Raw genomic sequence first — 23,915 nt, 5'->3', positions numbered from 1 at the left:
ATATCACAAACAAAACGGAAAAGCTATATATAAACATTGGCCTTACAAGCATATAAGCCACTTATGTTTTGGTGGGAAGATTTTTTACGCCGTATATCTAATTAATCGTCTTCTTATCCAGTTTTAAAAGGTATTTGTCCTTGGAACAACTGTTTCATACCACTCCGCAATATTCTTTCCTTCGTTTATTTGGGTGTGCTTTTTGCCCATATCTCAGTCCATAAAATAAGCATAAGTCTCAGTTTTCACACATCTAAATGTGTTTTCAATAGAACAAGTCCCAACAAGGATATTGTTGCCTAAATTCTTCAGATCATATAAATACGTCCAAAATAATATGAAAGTCCTTTTGTATTTTATTTTTCTTCCTGTCAATTGCCTAACAATTTATCTAATCTTCTCCTAATGTCCACATCGCCACCACATCTTTTTCTTCTACTACTTGTAGCAATGATAATAGTTCACTGTAGGTTCCTTGTGAAAAAGAGTCGTCTGTGAAAAAGAGTTGTCTCAAGCAACTCCTTCACAACAAAATTCAACTAATACAATAATGACTCCTTGTTCCAATTCCATTCCAACCTCACATTTTACTCTACAATGTCCCAAGAACTCTTTATCACCCAAAATTATAATGCATTGCCTAACAAAAAATTTCCTCATCACATCTCAAACATCTTCCGCACCTCTTGAATTCTAATCAAACCATGCACTAAGGAGTTAAATTAGGACTGCAGAAAACCAAAGTTGAAATATATGCATGCATCACATATGGTGCCAAATGCAACGTGAAGCAAAAGGATTCAAATGTTTCGGCCAACAAATATTAAAGTTTTTAATATTGAAAAATCCAGTTATAAATACATAAAATTTATTTTCTGGGTAAATAAATTAGCGAAAACGTTCTCTCAATTAAATTAGTGAAAATGTTCTCTCAAATCCATAATATATATATAAGGGTTACTTTACTAGGCTTAAACTAAAAGGAGATTTGACAATTCTTATGTCACAGAGAATTTGGCCAAAACTACTTTATGTAGCAATACTTTGAAGGGATAAAATTGAATCAATCATCACAAAAATTTCCCGAGTACAGCCTGCTATAAAACAACAAAACGTGAAAAATTATGTGCTGCTTATGAAGTGTTACAGATGATGCAAGCCTCTAATTCGGTATTCCAATAGGGTCACCAACCTACAAAAATTGGTGCAGCGCAAGCTCCTCAAGACCAGTGGATCAGCCATAAGTTTACTCTTCTGAATCCGAACCATCAACCATCTTCTCTAGTGAATCCATATCCCCAGCTTCTGAAACAGTGTGTAGCCTCAGCTTTTCAGCATCTTCACTAAAAAAATTAAAACAACGGAGAAACATCATCAATAAAAATTGTAAATCAAGCAAAACGATAGCTGAGAAGATTGAAGAGGATGAAGGCACTCACTCTGCTACTCCAAAAATTTCTTTGACAGTTAAAGAGCTATCCCTTGAACAGAACTCGGGCAGCTGGTACACGGTAAAGTAGAATGTTATACCAACAGAACAAGATAATGAAAAATCTTAAAGCAACCTGTAATAAATAGTTAAAGATGGCCGGGCTAAACACCAATGGCATTTTGGTAAAGTGGTTCAGACGATCCTCGATAGTAACAAGAAAGAAAAAGTTAAAAATTGTCCATTATACAGTGCACTAGCGTCTAACATTGCTAATTGAACATTCAGAGTGACAAACTTTGATGAATACTTTCTCTCGTGTGTTGCCTTTAATTTATAGAATGGTACAAAGCTATATAAGGAAACTATACGATGGGAATTGATCCCCGATTTTGTGTGATAATTAGTCATAAGTGTATTTATTACACTTATCCCAATCGTTAAGCTAGAACAATTATTATTATTTAAATGAATTGAGGCTTAATTTTATATATATTGCGTTTGTAAGGTGCATCTCAATGAAAATGCATGAAGAATGAAAATGAGGGACCAAAATGGAACAAAAGGGAACTTTTCAAAACAGTGTGCGCGCGCACGACACCCTTAGTCCGATTTACCGAAAGCAAAACCACAAGCCGGCACGCGCAGGGGCAGAATTTTGGGCCCTTTTTAACTTAAATTCCTATGAAAACTAAATTCAACCTAATATTTAAGTGAGAGAAGGGGAGAACGAGGACACATTACTATACATATTTTTCACAAGGAGGCTAGCACAGGATTCAAAGGCGATTAACACAAGAAATTAAAGATTCAACGTTCGGATTGAAGATTAATGAAGAAGAAATTGATCTTTCGCTTTCTAATCATTGTTTTCAATTCTGGGTGATATTTTTCCAAATCTTTTTGTATGATTTATTAAATAACATGTTAGGCTAATTCTTTTCGTGTATTAGATGAAGATGAAACATTTTATTATTTTATTTTATTTCAAGACAAGTAGCTTTGTTAAATTCTTGCTATTCTTGATTAATCTTGCACGCCTAATTTTATTATTTGATTGCTTGATCACCAATTGAATATATGGTTGCTGATTGTAGTGCTGGAAGACTCACAATAGATCTAGAACACTGCTTGATTAACAAATGTGCAATAAATATTAGAAATAATATTTATCACGCGTGCAATCTTTAAGATAACTGTAAAATTGAATGTGTTCTATTCATTTAAATTTGAACTACAAATAGATTCGGATCGTGATTAGAATAGATTTAATTTGTTTTGAAAAAGAAAATTAATTACAATAGAATTATCGATTGTCAAGAAGGTATGAACGAAGCTAGCTACGTAATTAAGAATTGAAGTAGATAATAATAGATGCATTTGTAATCCAATACACTCATCCATACATATACAAAACTCGAATTTTACGAGTTTTAGTAAATTAATTTAGAATAATCACACCACAAATCTCTTTTGTTTGCTCACCTTCAATCTGATTAAAGACTAGTATACTCAATTAAATTTTATTCCTGTGCGATTATACACGTAACTCATCATGTATTACTTGCCAACAATCTCATACATTTGCAGGATTTCACCCAACAATCAACTAGCTTAAACAAGATAATAAACTAATTAACCTAAATTAGTTGAAAATAGACTCTAATACCCCCTTCAATTTGATGATGGTGTGTCCACAAACATCAATTTACTCATGAGAAAATTATCACGAAGTTAAGTCAGAGATTTGGTGAAGATATCTGCAATCTAATGGGCAGTGGAAACATGGGGAAGATTGATGACCTTATAATTTTAGATGTCTCAAATGTAATGACACTCCACTTCAATATGTTTTGTGCATTCATGGTACACAGGGCTAGTCACAATCTGATTAGCACTAGTGTTATCACCATGGAAATATGTAAACTGTGATTAGGAAACACCAAGTTTTACAAGAATACAACGCACCACACAACCCTAGAACATGCAACAGACAACGCATCATTCTTCCCCAATTAAAGACTTAGAAACACAATCTTGTTTCTTACATTTCTAAGAAATAAAAGCGTCAGCCAGAAAGATACGCCATCCAGTAGTGGATCGACGAAAATCAAGGCAACCAGCCCAGTCGGCATCACTATAAACGGTGAGCACAAGAGGCATCCCTCGAGGGAAGAACAGACCATGATAAAGAGTCCCAATAAGATAACAAATAATGCAACGGACAAACACCAAGTGAAGATGATGCGGGGCGTCTACAAATTTGCTCAGAGTATGAACTGTGAAGGAAATATCCAGACGTGTGATAATGAGATAGAAAAGACTACCTACCAACCTTCTATATAGAGTAGGGTATGGAACAATATTGCCTTCGTCTTTTCGATATTTAACATTAAGCTCTAACAGAGTATCAGCTGAGGTGGCTTCAGATAACTCGGCCAACCTAATCAAGTCCTGAGTACACTAATGTTGATTCAAGAAGATACCATGTTGTGATGTACCATTCTATAAATTAAAGGTAATACACAAGAAAAAGTATTCAGCAAAATTTGTCATCGTATCAGAGCTTTAACCTATCTTTCTCGTGCGTGTGGGCTATGGTTTTTTCTTAGGCAACACTCAATTTTTTTTAGTTCATCATAGTCAGCATCACTGTGGTCTCATCTTACGGTTTCGACGGTCAATTGATTCTTCATAGTCGGCATCACTTGGTTCTCTCATAGCCGACGGGTTCTTCGCAGTCAACTTCTTTGTTTTTGCAACCTCTACGTGTTCTTTGAGTCTTGTGTCCTTCGAATCGACGTGTTGAAGAACTTTCCAGCAAGCTAGTTGTAGGTCTTGGTCGGAACAAGTTTTGTTGCAATCATCTGCCATCGTTCAACTCGTCTCCTCCGTAAGCCATTCCTATCTTCTTCTAGGTGTGTGTGGGGCTTTTATTTCCTCTATCTATTTTTTTAATTGGTTTTAGGATGATTCTTGTTAGGTTAAGTTAACCATTGTTGGGCTGTCATTTCTTGAAGTTCAGCTAGGTTATCTGATTTTGGACTCTCCTATCATGATGGGCTTTGTTTTTGAAGCCATTATTTCTAATTTTCTTGGCCTTGAGTTTATAAGCATAACTAATATGGTATGGTTTGTACACTATTTAATCATGTCAATTGAGAAAACTTATTCTGTTTGCATTCACTTTACTCGGAAGAATTACTCTTCGTAGATATTTCACTTTCAATTGCTTGTTAAAGGTAAAAAGGGATCTGTGGGGACATTGATGGAAGCCTTCCGCCTCCTGATCAAAAGGACAAAGAGAAATATCTTGCTTGAAAAACTAAGAAAACGGTACAATGGAAATTAATCCCCGATTTTGTTTGATAATTAGCTTAGCCTATATAAGGTAATAAACTAATCCACCTAAATTAGCCAAAAATAGACTCTAATACGGAGAAAGGTCACTTCAGACCAGTACTAATTCTATGAGACATTATTATCAAATCTGAGTCATTAGTACAGCCAGTCATCCAGCTATTAGGCTAGAATCATTATCCATTAACGACCCCTCTTTCAGAAACTTTCCATAACCAACCCTCATATGAAACTTAACTTGGCTATCAAAGAGTAACTAAACCCACCTTAAGTTTATTTACAGCATCTTGTCTACATTGAAAGAAGATAGTGTTTTTACCTGTGGCAAGTAAGTCTCAGTCATCTACATAATGGAAAAGAAACTCAGAAAATACCCAAACCTTGACAAAAATCAAAAAGTTGGGTACCTGATATTTCAGGCTTCTAGTAAGATATAATATTCAATTTTTTAAAACAATATTGGGTTTGAAAGTAGGGATGTTAATGGACTGAGCAAGCTGAGCTGGCTCATCTCGGCCCGCCGGACGAGCTAGCTTGTTCTTGCTTTGGGGAGAACCAGCTCCTTTGAAAAAAGAAAAAACAGCTCTGCTTGCCGCACAGCCGCACCAGCTTGGTTGTGAGAGGCTTGCCCCATGACTCGCCTCCAAGGCAAGCCAAGCTGAGTTGGCTTGCGTTCCAACGAGTGGCTCACCCTATTCAGAAATCTAAATGTCAAACTAACCAGTGTTTTATTCTCAAGTAGGAAATAATAATTCCAGAAACTGGATAACCTAGCAATTTCCTTTAATGCATATATTTACAAATGAAACTGGAGACGACAAATAAATACAAGAGTGTGACGGATGCACATAAGGTTACAGCACCAAGCCTAACGGAGCCTGCTTTGGCATTAAAAAAACCAGCTAAGCATGTTTTTGTTTCAATCCTAGATCGACCGATGAAGCTTGAATATATGACAGATATAGAGCATGTTTGGGAACTGTTTTATAAATTGTTTACATTATAAATAGATAAAAATGGGTAGTGGATAAGTAAGTAATACTTGTTGATCCCTCTAAATGTCCAGATAAAAAGTGGCTTGAATGTTTATAAATAGTTAATAAACATGAGCCAAACATATGCATATTTTGTCAGTTCATCCATTATACAAGATGAATCAGATTCTACAGATATACAAATGAAGCCTTTTAAAGGTCATTATGATGAGGACATCCAGTTCATTTATTTATTTATAGTCGAACCTTATTTCATTTTGTTAAGACTTTATTTTGTTGTGGATTTTTATTGGGCTTGTATTGGCCCAAGCCATTCTAGTTGAGGTTTGGTTTACTATTTAAATTTACTTTTCCATGTAATTTTATTAGTTGATGAATGAATAATTATTTTGGTGGCTTGTGGCGCATCCCTATCCTTCTTATGTCTTCTTCTATTGAATTCTTCTTCTTTCCCCACCTTAATTCCCTATTCTTTCTGAATCTATCTTCATTTTCTATTAATCATTCTATTGGTACTGCATCAAATTTGGTATCAGAGACCAACATTTGATAATTTCTTTTTTTTAATCCAAAATTTCATCATATTTCCTTCTCAAAATCTGTTGAAACAGCACAAACTAAAAGAATTTTTAGTAAAAGCAGCAGTTTTTTTCTTCTTCAATTTTTAGTCTTAGTTGAAAAAAAAATAGAATTACTGTTCATCGCGGGTACTGTTCACCCAGAATTTCAGTTTAGTATTTTAATCAGTTTCTTAAAAAAATAAAAAAATAATTACTGTTCACGGGTACTGTTCACGCAAAAAAAAAAAATTCTGCTGCTGCTCATAAATAAATAAATTGTGGCATTGTTCCACAAATCTCAAACCCTAGCATTCAAGCCCACTTAGCCCTTCAGCCTATATATTCCATCTCTATAACCTAGTGCATTCATTTTATTTTTTTTTATCAAAACACTTCGGTCATAAGCTAGTGACTCAAATTACTCCCAAAGCCTATTAACACACAGCCCATCTCTCATCATCTATTTAGCCAATCCACTCGCTTTTCAGCCCAATAAACACCAAATCCAACCCACTTATCACATATTATCACAACCGGCCCAACATCATCCAACCCATAACGGGTCCCAAATTAGCTCGGCCCATAACCCTAGTCCATTATATACAACACTTAACCCAGCCCACATCTACAATACCCAATCAACCCAAGTCCTAAACTCCTCATTCCCCGTCGGTATCCCACATTCACCACATTTTCCGCGACCACCCACACTGACAATCGCCAGCAACCCACTGCCACGCCAGTTGTCACCCACCACCCGGAGTTCAGTTTTCGATTTATTTTTCACATCGATGGACTTCTTCTGAGTTCAAAGTGCCAGGGACATTTGTTGAATTGGATTTGGACCATTATTTGCATTGGGCAGCTTGTTAAAACTCTTGAGGATTAGTGTTTCATTCAGCGACTCGACCGCTTAGGAGTATTCCATTATAATTTTCTACTGGAGACATGCCAACTGGGAAATCATAATTGGGCACAGTTCTGATTCTTTGGGTCCTGAAGTACATCGCCATCAGGTTTAAGCTTCCGTAGGCACCACTGCTGCAACTAAACAACAGGAGGAATTGATTTATATTTGTCATTAGTTTACAATACTGCTTCATTTAAAACTGCATTGATTAAATTTTTGTGATGTTATTCTAACAATATCCCTAAAATCACGTGACTGAATCCATTGATTTCGTCAAAACCCTATTTCACCCCACTTATATTACGTGATTAGGTTTTGACTATTATTTGATCCGTGCTTTGTTATTTTACATAGATCAGCAGTATTAGCTTGTCATATTTGAATTTATTTAATCCTGAAAAAATGTTTAGTTTATTATTTTTCATTTCTTACATTTATTATTCATTGATCTCATCATTGCACGTCATTTAGCTGGTATTACATTGCATGTAGTTGCGTAGTGGTCGTCTTATCGTCTCTATTTTCAATACATTGACCAAGGATCCATCCCCATTTGATGCACTCACTAGACAATTAGTGCAACTTGCCACTAGCCTATCGACTGTCCAATAAGATATAATTGCTACTCGTGAGGAGAGAAATAACCTAGCTGCTAAGTTGAGCAATATTAAGCAAACCCCTCGTTTGACTGACACTAACTCTGAAGCGTCTCATAATAGACAATATCATCGTGGACAAAGTGATCAAAAATATTTTCGACGCGATCGTAGGAATAGGGATCAGGTTCATGCGTGAGAACAAGGTCATGGTCATCATGGTACTCATTTTCTTCCTCGTCGTAAGGAGCGTTTCTTTAGAGACATTGACTTAAATACTCCTACTTTCGATGGTTGCTTAGATCATGAATTTTTTACCCAAATAGAACACCCTTACACAAGGTAATTGGCTAGTAACTTAGTACATTGCTCAATTTGAGAAAGTTCGAGTGAAATGTCATGTCGTTGAGGATGAGGCCCTGACTTTAAGTAGGTTTATACAAGGTCTAAAAGATGAACTTAGGCGTGAACTTTTCTTTCGAGGCATCACTACTCTTGATCAAGCTTACTCTTCAGCTCGAGACTACTTATTAGTACTCCATATGAAAAGCGCGACCACCATCGTTCTCCCATGTCATTAGCGCCACCTCAACATGAGTCTATCATAGAGCTTTCCCTGTCTAGTGTTCCTCCCATTTGGAAAAATAAGTGTAAAGGTCGTGATAATCCAAGGCCCCCTTCTCCTTATAGAAGGCGTATTGACAACCATTATTCCGTCTTATTGGCTCCACCTCCTCCTGTTAAGTCTCTTCTAGGACCTCCCCATCTAATGTTCCTCAAATCTTGGAAAATAAGGATAAAGTTTTTGAAACTCCAGGGACTTCTTCTCACCTGTTATGCTTCAGCTGTAAGGACTTTGGCCACCTCTCTTCCAAATGTCCTAACCGAGCCTTAGTCATAGAAGAATGAAAGGATGTAATAGAAATGTCGTTAAAAGATCAAATCTATGAACCTAAATTTGAAGAATATGATGACTTGAATGATATTGAGGACACTTCCTTATGTAGTATCAGGACTTTTCCTATGAATCTAGGGGTTGTACCCCTTGTTCCCAATACCCCTCGGTTAAATGTTGTGTGTCATACTCTTTTCCAACCCAAAGGTACGGATGATTTGTGTAATCATGTCATTTTCAAGGAAAATCTTGAGAATTGGGATTTGATCCTCCCAACAATTCAAATTGCATATAACAATTTTGTGCATCGGTTTATCGGTACAAGTTCCATCGAAGTTATTCATGGTTATAAGTCTAGGAAACCTTTAGACCTTATTCCAATGTCCCCTATACTAGTATGTCTGCATCAGCTGAGGCAGTTGTACGTCATCTTCATGACTTACATATTGAGATCTATAAATAATTTGAAGCAAGTAATGCAGTATATAAACTTCAAGCCGATTTGCATAAGAGAAATTTTGAATTTAATATTGAGGATTTTGTTATATTACAAGCCTGTAGTGCTGGTCCTTGTGAAATTTTAAAGCATGTTGGTTCAAATACACATGTCATTGATCTTTTATTACATTTTGACCACCATTCTATTTTAACTGTTAATGACTTTTTTGCTAACCAAGGCTATTTTAATCCCTCTAGTGATCATTTTCTACCTCTACATGGGATCCCTACACTGAACCTTTTGCTATGTCTGCTCCAATACCACCTATCATAGCACACAAAGATAAAATTGATGTTGTTTTAGATGATCAGATTGTGTTGACCAATGATAAAGACGTTTAGTCCTTTCGTGTTCATTGTGTGGATCGACTTGATTCTGATGGTACATGGGCCCCTAGAAAGAGACTTCAACAGCTAATCCAGATTCGTTGGAACTTTATAGGAGTCCGCCAGATCTTCCTTTGCCCAATTTATCTTAGTCAAATCATATCCTGGGGAATAAGTCGCAGTTTTCATTACTATCAATCATGGAATTTCGATACTTGGTTTGTCATAAAGATCGCCCCCCATGGCATACCTTAAAGCATTTTGGGTATCAAATTGACTGCAGCCTCATGTGATCTATCAACTCGACAGAGTCAAGTTTTTCTCCCATCCCAGGAGAATTGATAAGGGCATCCAGTTTATTTATTTATTTCTAGTCGAACCTTATTTCATTTTGGTAGACTTCATTTAGTTGTGGATTTTTATTGGGCTTGTATTGGCCCAAGCCCATTCTAGTTAGGGTTTGGTTTACTATTTAAACTTACTTTTTCATGTAATTTCATTAGTTGATAAATGAATAATTATTTTGGTGGCTTGTGGCGCATCCCTCTCCTTCTTCTGTCTTCTTCTGTTGAATTCTTCTTCCCAAACCCCCCCCCCCCCAATTCCCTATTCTTTCTGAATCTGTCTTCTTTTTCTATTAATCATCATATTGGTGCTGCATCAAATTAGATTGATAGCTTCAATAAAGATTACATTAGATTTTCTGGGGTCCCACGCATGTATCAATAAATCAGGACTTCAACTAGTCTTATTTCCAGTGGCAGCACAAGACAAGTACTATAGTTGTCAAGAAAATACTAGAACTTACTGAGACTTCATAATTCAGAGCTTAAGGAAAGGAAATAATTATCCAAAACACTGAAGAATTAATTCAATCTAAAGTAATTAAGACACCGAAGTAGTAGAGATAATGCCATGACAGAGAAAATGCAGTGGCTCACCTCAGACATATAATAAACCTTTCCAAAAAGAGCCTGCACTGCAAGTTTTCTTTTGAAACCCTTTTCAGAATATCCTGTCATATCCATGACCACAGGACCTGAAATGCATGCACATTCTCCATCAGAATATAAAAATGTAGCATCAACTTGCAGGTGTTCATTCTCCCAATTAGAAAAACACGCAGGTTTTATAAATCCACTCTTAAATATAAAGTCCCTGTCAAGTGCTCAACCATAGAAGAAACCACCCTCCACCACATCCTCCAGGCTGCAAAAGAAGGTGCTTAACAGCTTCAAAATATGAACGGAAGGCACCGCCTGCAGCTATTGACAAGACATTCAAAGTGTAATTATCCTAGACAGTTGCCCTAGACTATTCAGGCATTCCCACTAATTTGAGTCAAAGTTCACCGGCATTTAGTTAATTGTAGAATATGATGTACAAATGAGTCTTAACGCAGTTCAGCAAGTGACCCTTGAAACAAAAAGTAAATACATTGATGCTGTTGTTACCTTTGTCTTTCACGATCCTTCTTGAAATTTCATTCAGAATTTTAGCGACTTGAGAATCGTCCAACATTGATGCTTTCCTAAGCTGGATCAAATTTGCTACACAATCTGGATTAAATGGCTTCTCATTCAACACATATCTTATATACTTGCGTAAAATCTCCTCCATGTCAAAACCAGTCTGGAAAGTGTAACAATGTTGTCAAGTCAAGCAGCTTCTGGTGTCAGATAACTAAAAGATCAGGAGTAGCAGAAGCATGATCCATGCTTTGGACATATCAATGCCCATGGTGTTTCAGCATGTTAATTATTAAACGAACCAAATACTAATAATATGATGTAGAAGACAAGAAACACGGGGTATAGTTCAAGGTTAAGATAGAGGTCATCCACCTAAGCAGTACTGTGATTTCTCAAAATGTTAAGAACGAGGTCATCAACCTAAACCGACCATTCTTCCCAACACCATCCAAACAAGAAAAATCATAACCATTGAACATGCAGCAGCTAGGAATAATTTAAAATTCTAAATTGTTAATCTTTCATCTTTATCCATAATTTTTTAGAATGTCATCTTGCTCTAAATCAACCAAGCACTTCCAGATAACAGTTCCTCTCAAAATAAATATATTTCCTTAAAGTAATGGACAAATTTTTGGATGTTGAATACAACTCTGTTACTGTATTGTTGCACATGATTTTGGGGCCAGATACTTGTCATGCTTATAGTAGTATTAAATAGAGATATAAATATACAAGGAGCTGCCAGTCCCAAGATGACCAACTCAAAAGGCTTTGTGCAAGTAAAAAGTACAATAGTGACATTTTTTATTTTATTTCTTTGACTAGGCAAATAGTAACATTGAATTGAACATCAAGAACAAAAACCATTAATAAATAGTCAGCGTGATTGGTTTACGAGAGTATACCGGTTATTGTCAGCATCTCACCTTCTGCATGAGTCCGTTCAATGCCGATTGATCTAATTCATCTCTTCCTTTCTCGAACATCTCATCTATGGTTTTGCATAGAAATGCATTTGTATTGACCTGAAAAGTTACCTCCATCACACAGTCAATTATGACATCAAATAATATCAGGGAGTTTCCAAGTGATTTATAATTCATTCTGAGACTTTATTAAACAAATGCCAAAGAAACTTCCTAGAACATACTTTGGCAAGGAGTTGAATATAAATGTAGAACATTCCCTACAGAAAAATGGAAGAACTTGTTCCCTTGTTGAGGATATGGACTACTAGAGTTCCTAGAGGTTATGGGAATATTCTTCAAAAATTACAAATACTGATTTTAGTTTCCCTTATCTGATATATATAGGTATTGAATCAGACCAGAAACTATATAACTGGGTTGAGCACTTTCAAGGTAAGTACACATTTCCTATTTAGTACACAAGAACACGAACAAGTAAAACCAACAAAGTCTTATCCCAAAGATTGGAAATGATTATATGGATCCTCTCCTTCCACTTTGCACTATCAAGTGTCATCTCCAAGATTAAACCATAAAGGCTCAAATCTTTTCTAATTACCTCACACCATCAACCTCTTCATCCAGGGTTCATCCTTCATATAATTTTCATCCCTTTTTCCCGCCAGTCCATTAAAAACCTTCATTAAATAGTCTAAACCATCTTAATGTTTCCTCACAATTTATCTTGAAGGGGGTAACTTAGACAATTCATAAATGTGCCTATTTCTTTCCCTTTTACTGCAAATCAATCTTAACATTACCGTCTAAATGTGCCTATCATTTCAGCAGGAGAATATGTATATCATATAACATCTCTAGTCTCGAGGAAGTCCTATAAGGCGTTTATAGAAAACCTAATTTTTACCTTCAATTGTAGTGTCAGTTTTTGATGATAATTCTCTTGCAAAAATTGATTTTGATAGGAAGAGCACGTTTTTCTAAATATACTTAATTAAATTAAAAGAGTTAAAAGCATCCAACAAATTCCTTTAGATACAATTCTATGAAGTTAAGATTAGAGAAACAATATCACATGGGGAGAAGAATAGGCAGACAGACCAATTTGCGACGCTTCTCCCTGGGAGAATTAAATTTGCGAACTGTCTTAACAACTGCAATGGCAAAAGTGATGCTAAGATAAGCTAACGGAACGGCAATAATCCATGGCAGGGAGCTTTGGCCCACACGCGGGCCGGGAATGGCCTGCGTGACTGATCCCGTGAACTCTACCAAATCCAAAGCCTTCTCTTGTATCCAGGGCAATTCCTCCTCTACTTCCTCTTCCTCTTCCTCTTCCTCAACTTTTTGCTCCTTTTTGGCTTCTCTACCGTTATTACTGCTTGACGCTGCTTTGGCTGTAATTGCCAAGCCGGGCGACGGAGATATTGATAAAAATGAAAGGGAGGAGGAGAAGGGAGCACTGATGCTCTTGTGTTTGGTTCTGGGAATCAGGAACAAGGACGTGGGAGTGATATTGCTACAAGTATAGAAAGAACAGTAACTGTTAAGGCTACAGGCAGAAGTGGCCATGTTACGCAGTGGTGCGGCGGCCTTGGAAGCGGCAGCGGTGGTTCAATTGGCGGAAAACCCAACACCTCCGAGTAGGGCAGTGAGCTGGATGGGCAGGGCGGTACTTTTAATATTTGGCAGGTCTAACAATCAATTTTCCAATTTAACCAAAAAAATTTGACATTCACCACAAAACTTCCACTTTAACCAAAAAAATTTGACATTCAATACAAAGGCCTACTATTGTGTAAAAGACGAAAATACCCTTAAATGACTTATTTAATTACAAAAATAGAAATTTGTTAAAAAGACCAAAATATCCTTAAATTACAAATTAAAATCCAAACACCTCTCAATTGAGATTTGAAAACGAAGTCACTCTTTTTCATCAGTTTACTCTAACACGATAAAAACTCTTTCATTTTTCATCCACTTCAACCTCAAAATTTCATTAACTTATCAGTTATCAACCTCAACAAAAATATTTCGTTAAATTTCAGCACTTTAATTAGGTAAGTATCTTTTCCTAATATTTAATTTTATTTTTATTGAAGTCGTATATTTTTTTAAATAGTAGAGAAAATAATATTAGAATTGAAGTGAAGGTCGGCACCAATCGTCGGAACGAACTATGGTCCGTTACGGACCATACGGACCATTAAAATGGACTGTAACGGACCATGTTCTGGTCCGCTGCGGACCATGTGGTCCGGAACGGACCATATTGTGGTTCGTTCCGGACCCGAATTTTTCTTCTTCTTTTTTTTTTTAATTTTCTGAATCAATTTTAATTTTTATGTTAAAAAATGTAATTAAATATGAAATAAATAATATATAGTTAAGATAATGAACGAAATTTAGAGATAGATTAAATAGAGATTTTTTTTTTGACTTAATATGTTTAGTAATTAAATATACTAAATAAATAATAAATATATGTTTAATAATAAATATATGTTTAGTGAATTAATTATGGAAACAATTAATATAATTAATTAAAGAAATACTTAAATGAAAATATTAATATATTTTAATTCAAATAAATAATCAAAATAGAGTAATTAAACATGATATCAATAATATACATAATTAACGAAATATTTAAAGAATAAATGAAATTGAATAATAATTTTCTTACTTAACCAATTAAGATAATTAATTAAAGAAATAGTAAAATGAAAAATCGAATAAAATATTATTATTATTATTCAAATAAATAATCGAAATAGAATAATTAAATATGAAATGAATAATATACATAATTAACGAAATATTTAAAAAATAAATTAAATTCAATAATAATTTTTTTACTTAACCAATTAAGATAATTAATTAAAGAAATGATTAAATTACAAATCGAATTAAATATTATTATTTTTATTCAAATAAATAATCGAAATAGAATAATTAAATATGAAATGAATAATATACGTAATGGACGAAATATTTAAAGAATAAATTAAATTGAATAATTTTTTTTTTACTTATCGAATTAAGATAATTAATTAAAGAAATAGTGAAATGAAAAATCGAATTAAATATTATTATTTTTATTCAAATAAATAATCGAAATAGAATAATTAAATATGAAATGAATAATATACGTAATTAACGAAATATTTAAAGAATAAATTAAATTGAATGATAATTTTCTTACTTGACGAATTAAGATAATTAATTAAAGAAATAGTGAAATAAAAAATCGAATTAAATATTAATTCAAATTATTCAAATAAATAATCGAATTAAATTTTCTTACTGATTCTTTTTTTGTTACTAATTGTGTTGTATAGTGTAAAAAACTATGGAACACTTCCAAAACAACGAGTTTGAGTATATTTTTGATGATTACTATGATGTCATTGATAATTGTTTAATTCGTAATGCAGGTATGGCAAAAGCATGTGTCCCAATCTGTTATTTCGGCGAATTTCAAAGGAAACAAAATGGTCAATGGGAATGAAAATGGACGAGTGAAGGAGAAGGGGTTGCTGCTATTTCGATAACAAAAAATACATTGTTTACGGAAATGTACAATGAAATAGAAAACATGCTTAACGTCAATTCCTCTCAGTACAATATGGAATTGGGATTTTTATTTCAAAAGAATTCAACAATTTCGATTCCACCTTTAAAGGTTACTTCTGAAGTGTAAATAAAGCATGTAATTCAATTGAACCAAGGTCGAAAGACAACTCCTATTTGCATAACTTTGTTGAAGAAAAATGTCCCCGAAGGTAAACACGAAGTTTTCGATGGAGAGGATCGTAACGAGAATGATTTTTGGGATACTGTTGAGATTACTCGTGATGATGATGTGGTTATTCCTGAGACAGTTGCTACTCACCATGATGTCACCGTTACACAAAGGATTTACTAGGATGAAAGGTCATTTACAAATCAGGATTTGATTGCTTTATCTAGACAGAGACATGAGTCTGGTGGGAGTTCACATGCTGGGCCGAGTACACGGTCTTCTAATTGTTCGCGTATAGTTCCTGATGATGAAGATTTACATGTCGATCAATTGTTTGACACGAAAAGAGATTTGCAAGAAGTTGTGCATCGAATTGTAATGAAACATAATTTTGAGTTTAAGGTAAAAAAATCAAACAAGTCTACATACATAATTATTAGTGTGGACAACAATTGCAGTTGGCGTTTGAGAGCGACAAAAATGGACACAAATGAGTTCTTTGTAGTTCGCAAGTATGCGCGAGAACATACTTGTGAAGTGGGTATTCGTCAAAATGATCACAGGCAAGCTCGATCATGGTTTATTGGTCGACAGATAATGCACAAGTTTCAGGACCCACGAACGATTTACAGACCTACAGATATCATCAATGACATCCATCGAGAGTATGGGGTAGTTATGAGTTACCAGAAGGCCTGGAAGGCAAAAGAATGTGCATTGGAAGATTTAATGGGTTCGACGGAGAAGAGTTGTGCCAAATTGGCCAGGTATTGCCACAACATGGTGAGAACTAATTCCGACTCGGCGTTTTTTATTGAAACCGATGGGCAGAATCGCTTCAAGTATTTTTTTATGACTTTTGGACAATGCATTAGAGGTTTTCGAAATGCGATGCGACCTCTAATTCTAGTTGATGGTACAGCCCTAAAAGCTAGATATGAAGGGAAGTTGATTATTGCTACATGTCAAGATGCCAACATCCAAATTTACCCTCTTGCATTTGGCATTGTTGATGGAGAGACTGATCTAGCAATGCGTTGGTTCTTCATGAAGCTGAGAGACGTAATTGGGGATATCGAGAACGTTGCATTTGTGACTGACCAGGGGCAGTCAATAATAAATGGTATAGCCGAAGTTTTTCTGGAAACACATCATGGTTATTGCATGTACCACATTCAGGGTAACCTGAAGACTAGGTACCGGGGCAGTGGCATCGTTGCATTGTTTAGGAGAGCTGCAGAAGCTTACAGTTTTGAAGAGTTTACGAGGTTCATGGGCGAAATAGAACATAAATCTGAAAGTGCATGGGAATATCTATCAAATATGGGGGTAGAACATTGGGCACGGTCACATTTTTCAGGACGTCAATACAACATGATGACGTCGAATAATGCGGAGTCGTTCAATGCATTATTCAAGAAGGATCGAGAGTTACCAATTCTCGCAATGATTGAACATATTCGTAACAAGTTGCAACAGTGGTTTTATGACTGACGTGAGGAATCCCAGAATTACACAAGTGTGCTAGCTCCGGCATAGGAAGATCGACTATTCAAAACTCTGGAAGAGCAAAAGCTCTATTTGTGGAACCACTAGATCAACTTCGCTTCTCCGTGAGATATGGGCGTAATGTTGGATACATTGTAGACTTGAATGACAATACTTGCACGTGTAGACAATTTCAGTTGGAGAGTTTTCCATGTGCGCATGCTGTCGTAGTGGCTATGTATAGAGGATTTCCATCACACAGCTTATGCAGTCATTATTACATGGCTGATTTTTGGAGAGCAACGTATGCCGAAACTATATTTCCTCTACCAAATGAAGCCGAGTGGGAAGTTCCTGATTATATTGTAGCACTTAATAATTTGTTGCCACTTGAAGTTCGAACGCGTACTCCTGATCGTAGACGGACGTCTAGAATATCATTTACAGGAGAGTTTCCACAACCGCGTAAGTGCGGAAGGTGCGGCGCTACAGGGCAAACACGTTGATTTTGTACAAGTCAGATCCCACTAAACAATGACTCGACGGATTTGTAGTATCTATATAAATCATTTGTATTCTCTATTTGTAATATGTTTTTTCTATTCTCAATTTAAATCGGATGTAATTTTAATTACATTGTTTAATTACTCTTTCTAGCAGTATATTGGAATAAAAAAATAGGTTAAGTATAATAAATGTATAATTGGTTAAGTTTTTTTAATTAATTATATTAATTGGTTAAGTAAAAAATTAATTATTTCATATTTAATTACTTATTTCGATTATTTATCTGAATAAAAATAATAGCACTTAGTTTGAGTTTTCGTTTAAGTATTTCTTTCATTAATTATCTTCATTTGGCACGTATATTTGATTATTTATATTCCTTTTAAATTATATTTCGTTAATTATCTTAGTGTGTATATTGTTTATTTAATATTTGATTGCTATATTTCGATTATTTATGTAAATGAAAATAATAATTATTCTATTTATTTTCTTTTAATACAAGTGAGGCAACGATATATATTAACTGACAATATGAAGAGATTACAGACACAACAACAACATAAATTAAAATAATAATATTTTGTTAATCAAATATTTTAAAAAATTATTACATTACAACACGAATCATACTGAAATAAACAACATTTACATTTCAATAAAATAATATACAATGCACTAAGGATCACAGTTATATTCATACAAGTCGCAAGCTAATTTATGCCTCCACATATCAATCTAAGACTGATTTATTGTCTCAACATTACGATCAATGCTCAAAAACTCTATGTACTTTATTGCAAATAAGCCACAGTCGCCCATGCAATCGAAGAAGAATATATTAGTTCGATAACATATAACTGAAAATTAAAAGGTAAAATTAAAAAGTTTTAAATCTTTACGATCTTTCTTGTTTTGCCATCGTCATGTTCCGTACAATGGCTAATCTGTCATTTACTCGAATCATCGCCTGATTAGCCATCATGGGCACGATCACAGCCATTGGCTCCAGAATGTGCTCTAGTAGACTTTGTGTCAGACAGCTGTGATCAGAGTCGTACACATACATAGTGGAATTTGCAAATACGATTTCCACTGAAAAACAGTGTGAGTTCGCGATCACTGGAATGTACATGTGTACAATCCGTCCACGGCTTTCCGCACCTCGACTGAAGCCCAATCACCCACTCTACCATGTACTCGGGTAGAACATATTCATTCCCTTTGCTTAGGAGCTCGTGATGCTCAATATCTACGATACGAACAAACTCAGAGCTCAGGATAACTCGATTAGGACTGTCATAAGATCTCAGGTATCTCTGAGCCCGATCGCGTAACAATTCCATAGCCAAGTCGATATGCTGGAACAAAAAAAAACACCAACAAAAAAGATAGAGACGTTTAAGTAAATGAACCAAGAACTTCTATAAATATAATAAATGAAAACTCAAAAAACTTATATCATCAGTGAGCCAAGCTGAGGTCGTCAGTACATCTTCGAACCACCTTTTAGCGTTGGGCACGGTCATACGGCACGGTCATAAGCCGATGGTATAACTATCTCTGAAAAATGAAAAAAAGTTACGAAAAATACAAAAAAATAGTAGCAAAATCATAAAATACTTACTCGGACTCAAGGGATTTGGACCAATCATCGAACGCCTTCTGTCTGATCGGGTCGACGTCGCGAAAAAGATTGGGGAACGTCCCATCCACAAACCCCCTTCTCTTCGCCTCGATCGTGTATGGGGAAATAATGTACTGTGACGGTAATCTCGATCTCTTACCGACCATCAACTCTGGCGCGTCATTAGCACGCTTCTTACCCTTCGGCACCTCCGTTGCCCCCTCCGACACAAATACTAATCGTCATCCGTCATCTCTGGCATCCTCTCGTCCTCCGCAACCCCCTCTACTACCACCTCTGTTGTCCCTTCCGCTACCTCCTCGGTCACCCCCTCCAGCACTCCTGTCTCTCTCTCCGGCACCCCTGTCCCTCCCTCCACCCCCTCCGTCATCCCGACCTCTTCCGGCACCTCCACCCCGCCCATCCCGGCATCATCCGACACCTCCGACCCGACCTCCACCCCCTCCCTCCCGGGCTCCGGCACCGAATCAAAAAACTCATCAATTCCTGCGGCCGTTGCCCACTAATCTCGAGGAACACCAGTCTCCCCAACACTCCCTCTGACAGAACCTCGGAAGCCTGCTACATCGCCCCGAAGTGCTGCAACCTCAGTATGAAGCTCTCCTAAATCTCGTCGCAGCACTCCAATCTCATCTCGCAGTACTCCTACCTCTGTCGTAATATCCCGTCGCAACACCCCCATCTCCTCTCGCAGTGCTACTACCTCTGTCGTAAATGCACGTCCCATCGTTCCCAGCTCCTCTCTAATAATATCAGTCATGCGTGCAAGGAAATCATCTGAATGACGGGTCTGACTGGGTGCAGGCGATCCACGTGGAAGGTGCGTGGGTGCAGGAGACGGAGATCTCCTCGGAGAATGTGATAATGGCGGTAGAAGTGATCTCATCGGTGGAGGTGAAGGAGATCTCCTACATGGAAGTGCTCGTCGTTCTACTAGATGACGCTCCTACACAGAGAAGACAATTAATATTAATAATCCACACATGAATATTATAAATCAGATTACATAATGATCTTAAATAAACGTACCCTATTTCTATCCAGAACGGACTCAAACACTAGATCGTTTTCAATAGGTCGAACATGCAATTCACGTACATACATTTGATCATCCTCTTCCATCGAAACAACCAACTCAGCATGAACTTCAAACTGGCATATCATATTTCAACATGTTAACGAGCATGTATCGACCCGAATTAATGTACATACAATATAAATTACAAATGTATGATACTCACCTGAGGATCGTCGAGGATAGCTGTCAAATCTTTAGCCGATGGCTTCTCATGTGCTCGCCAATGAAGCATTCGAAGGTAGTTAGTCTCCCTTCTGATCGCTCATTTGCTACCCAAAGTAGGGATAGCTTCATATGCCCACAACTGCAACAATTACCAAAATATATATATATATGATTTATACATTTAATAAAAAAGTTTAACACGCATTATGTTAAACTGAATATTTACCTGCAAAGCCATACAAAAGCTATATACATCATATTTGCGATCGCCCCTCTCCGATTTTGGCATAGTATGTACCCTCCTGAATACGTGGAGAGTATCGGAGTAACATCTTCAACCCAGTGGAAAGCTGTTGAAAGCATCGATATCATCAACAACATCCAATGAAAAAAGGTCAATCGATGTCCTACGATGTCGACACCTCAATATACTCTCCAGTATATACACCAATCCTAGTTTAAGCTTGTCTAACATGTGATCGCATCTCCTAAATATGTCCTCTAACTGTGGTGGTGTAATCGGCCCTTTACCTCCAAAATATAAATCTAATAACCTTTTATTTGGTATAATACGGGCTCTCGCTTCTTCTTCTCCTATACATCTCAAGCCTGTAATGAGGGCAAATTCAAGGATCGAGAATCTCGATACCTTCCTGTCTCCCATTGCAAAAAAGGCTGATCGTCATCGACTGGTTTAAGCAGCCGGAGTAATAACGAATCAATAATCTGTCCAGAGAACTGCACGTCCTTCAACGGATAGAAGGATCATAAAAATGACCGATGGAGTATGTCGATGTACTCCTCATCAAATCCCTCAATCACGGTCGCATAACTGAAAAGTTACAATACGTCGTAACTTTTCCCAAATGAGCTCTCAGATCATTGTCGATATAATATTCCATCCTACAAAAATAATACATGTTAAAACCATATACAAGAAAATTATAAATAAAATATCGTATCTTCAAAATTAACCAATCAGATTTCAATTAATAAAGCAATAAATAGATTCATCCAATCACATATTAAAACAGTTAAACAAAAAAAATTCTCACATATTTGATTATTTAATATTTCATTAAAAATTATATTTCGTTAATTATCTGAATGTATATATTACTCATTTCATATTTAATTATTCTATTTCGATTATTTATTTCAATAAAAATAATAATATTTAATTCAAATTTTCATTTCACTATTTCTTTAATTAATTATCTCAATTCGATAAGTCAGAAAATTATTATTCAATTCAATTTATTATTTAAATATTTTGTTAATTATGCATATTAATCATTTCATATTTAATGATTCTATTTCGATTATTTATTTCAATAAAAATAATAATATTTAATTCAAATTTTCATTTCACTATTTTTTAATTAATTATCTTAATTCGATAAGTAAAAAAATATTATTCTATTTAATTTATTCTTTAACTATTTCGTTAATTACGCATATTACTCATTTCATATTTAATTATTCTATTTCGATTATTTATTTCAATAAAAATAAAAAATTTAATTCGATTTTTCATTTCACTATTTCTTTAATTAATTATTTTAATTCGATAAGTAAAAAAATATTATTCTATTTCATTTATTATTTAAATATTTTGTTGATTACGTATATTACTCATTTCATATTTAATGATTCTATTTCGATTATTTATTTCAATAAAAATAATAATATTTAATTCGATTTGTCATTTAACCATTCATTTAACAATTTCTTTAATTAATTATCTTAATTGCTTAAGTAAGAAAATTATTATTCAATTTAATTTATTTTTTAAATATTTAGTTAATTATGTATATTATTCATTTCATATTTAATTATTCTATTTCGATTATTCATTTGAATAAAATTAATAATATTTTATTCGATTTTTCATTTTACCATTTCTTTAATTAATTATCTTAATTGCTTAAGTAAGAAAATTATTATTCAATTTCATTTATTCTTTAAATATTTCTTTAATTATGTATATTATTGATTTCATGTTTAATTACTCTATTTCGATTATTTATTTGAATTAAAATATATTAATATTTTCATTTAAGTATTTTTTTAATTAATTATATTAATTGTTTCCATAATTAATTATTTTAATTTTCTTAAAATGTATCTTATTTGTTTCATATATTTAATTACTAAACTTATTTAATTACTAAACATATATTTATTATTTATTTCGTATATTTAATTACTAAACATATATTTAAGTCAAAACAAAAAATTAAAATTCTATTTAATCTATTTTTAAATATTTTCGTTCTAATTCTTAACATATTATTTATTTCATATTTAATTATATTTTTTAACATAAAAATTAAAATAAATTAATGAAAAAGAAAAAATATATATATATATGAATGGTCAGGTCCGGACCCGGACTGGATGGTCCGTAACGGACCACCCAGGTCCATTAAGGACCAAAGAGGCGTCCAGCTCGCTGGAAAACTCCATTTCCAGCGAGTTCCGACTCTTTTTTCCAGTTTTTCAAACATTTCAACCTCAAATTTGATCATTTCTTCCATTTTAACCATAAAAAATTGAATTTAACTCATTCAAATCCTAAATATTCAAATTTACACATTTTCATAAAAATTATTTATAGAGAACATCTCTAACCTTCCAGAAAATGGCGTTTCTCCGGCTGATCGTGGTGTGTTCAGAGAGGTCGAAGTGGGACAGGTCCGGGTCATCGGTAGGCGTCGGATCTGGACTCCTTTTTTACTTTTTTTTTCTCCTCTTTTTTCTCTCTATTTCTCTTCTCTTGGTTTGCAAATGAGGGGGGTATTTTCGACCATAACAATTTTGTTTACATTTTTTTTTTATTACACAAATTTTGGTCAAAGGCCTTTGTGGAAAAGTGGGTGGGTGGGGAAGCCATTAGCCACCATTTCCTCATGGGGAGGGTCAGATGTTGAGCTCTGTTTTAACTTTCAAATCCAGTTCCATTTTTTGTCAAAATTTCATTCGACATTTTTTGTTTTTTTATCAACTTTTTATTACAAGGATGAAAGCGATTCGATCTGGATGATTTGTTTCATATTTTCAATTCAAATTATTTCAAGTAGTTTAAAATTGTTCACAGAGGAATTTTGAGTCAACAGATTATATGTTAGTATATTTCATAATAATAATTAGCTACTTTACTTTGTGAGTTCATGCTTCATTAAAAATTCATAATAAATAACATAAATAAAATACAATAACACGATAAAAAAATGAGAAAATCTAATCTAAACAGATTTCATGCATACGAATTTGATATCTTTGATTTTAAAATCGAAAATCCAATCAT

The 23,915-nt window shown here is 34.7% G+C and overlaps 1 protein-coding gene across 4 annotated transcripts; it reads right to left on the bottom strand.

The window, feature by feature from the left end:
- Positions 1-1,013: 1,013 nt before the first annotated feature.
- LOC111399175 lies at positions 1,014-23,606 on the bottom strand. 4 transcript variants are annotated; one of them, XR_002703597.1, is made up of 8 exons: positions 23,523-23,606; positions 13,073-13,636; positions 11,972-12,070; positions 11,025-11,202; positions 10,512-10,609; positions 1,440-1,501; positions 1,193-1,343; positions 1,029-1,094 (listed from the first exon to the last, which is right to left on the bottom strand). XR_002703597.1 is itself a non-coding variant. In XM_023026445.1 (7 exons), the coding sequence occupies exons 2-7, from the start codon at positions 13,541-13,543 to the stop codon at positions 1,247-1,249; spliced, it is 1,005 nt and encodes a 334-aa protein (XP_022882213.1). In that variant the 5' UTR covers positions 13,544-13,636; positions 23,523-23,606; the 3' UTR covers positions 1,014-1,246. The 4 variants fall into 4 exon arrangements, 3 of the variants coding, with proteins under 3 accessions (XP_022882213.1, XP_022882212.1, XP_022882214.1); XM_023026445.1 differs by having other exon boundaries at positions 1,014-1,343; XM_023026444.1 differs by lacking the exons at positions 1,029-1,094; positions 1,193-1,343; positions 1,440-1,501 and adding an exon at positions 4,249-5,481.
- Between the last annotated feature and the right edge of the window lie 309 nt (positions 23,607-23,915).

Source organism: Olea europaea, chromosome 8 (genome assembly GCF_002742605.1).
Source record: "Olea europaea var. sylvestris chromosome 8, O_europaea_v1, whole genome shotgun sequence".
Lineage (NCBI taxonomy): Eukaryota > Viridiplantae > Streptophyta > Magnoliopsida > Lamiales > Oleaceae > Olea > Olea europaea.
Note: the sequence above shows the minus strand (reverse complement) of the source record. Positions and strands in the feature narration are given on the sequence as shown.

Bases quoted from the DNA above. Each gene is read 5' to 3' on its own strand.
- LOC111399175 (XM_023026444.1), bottom strand. From the start codon at position 13,543: ATGGCCACTTCTGCCTGTAGCCTTAACAGTTACTGTTCTTTCTATACT. The intron at 10,610-11,024 runs GTAACAACAGCA...CATGCATTTCAG, and splicing joins AAGGATCGTGAAAGACAAAG to GTCCTGTGGTCATGGATATG. The intron at 5,482-10,511 runs GTGAGCCACTGC...ATTTCTGAATAG, and splicing joins AGGTTTATTATATGTCTGAG to GGTGAGCCACTCGTTGGAAC.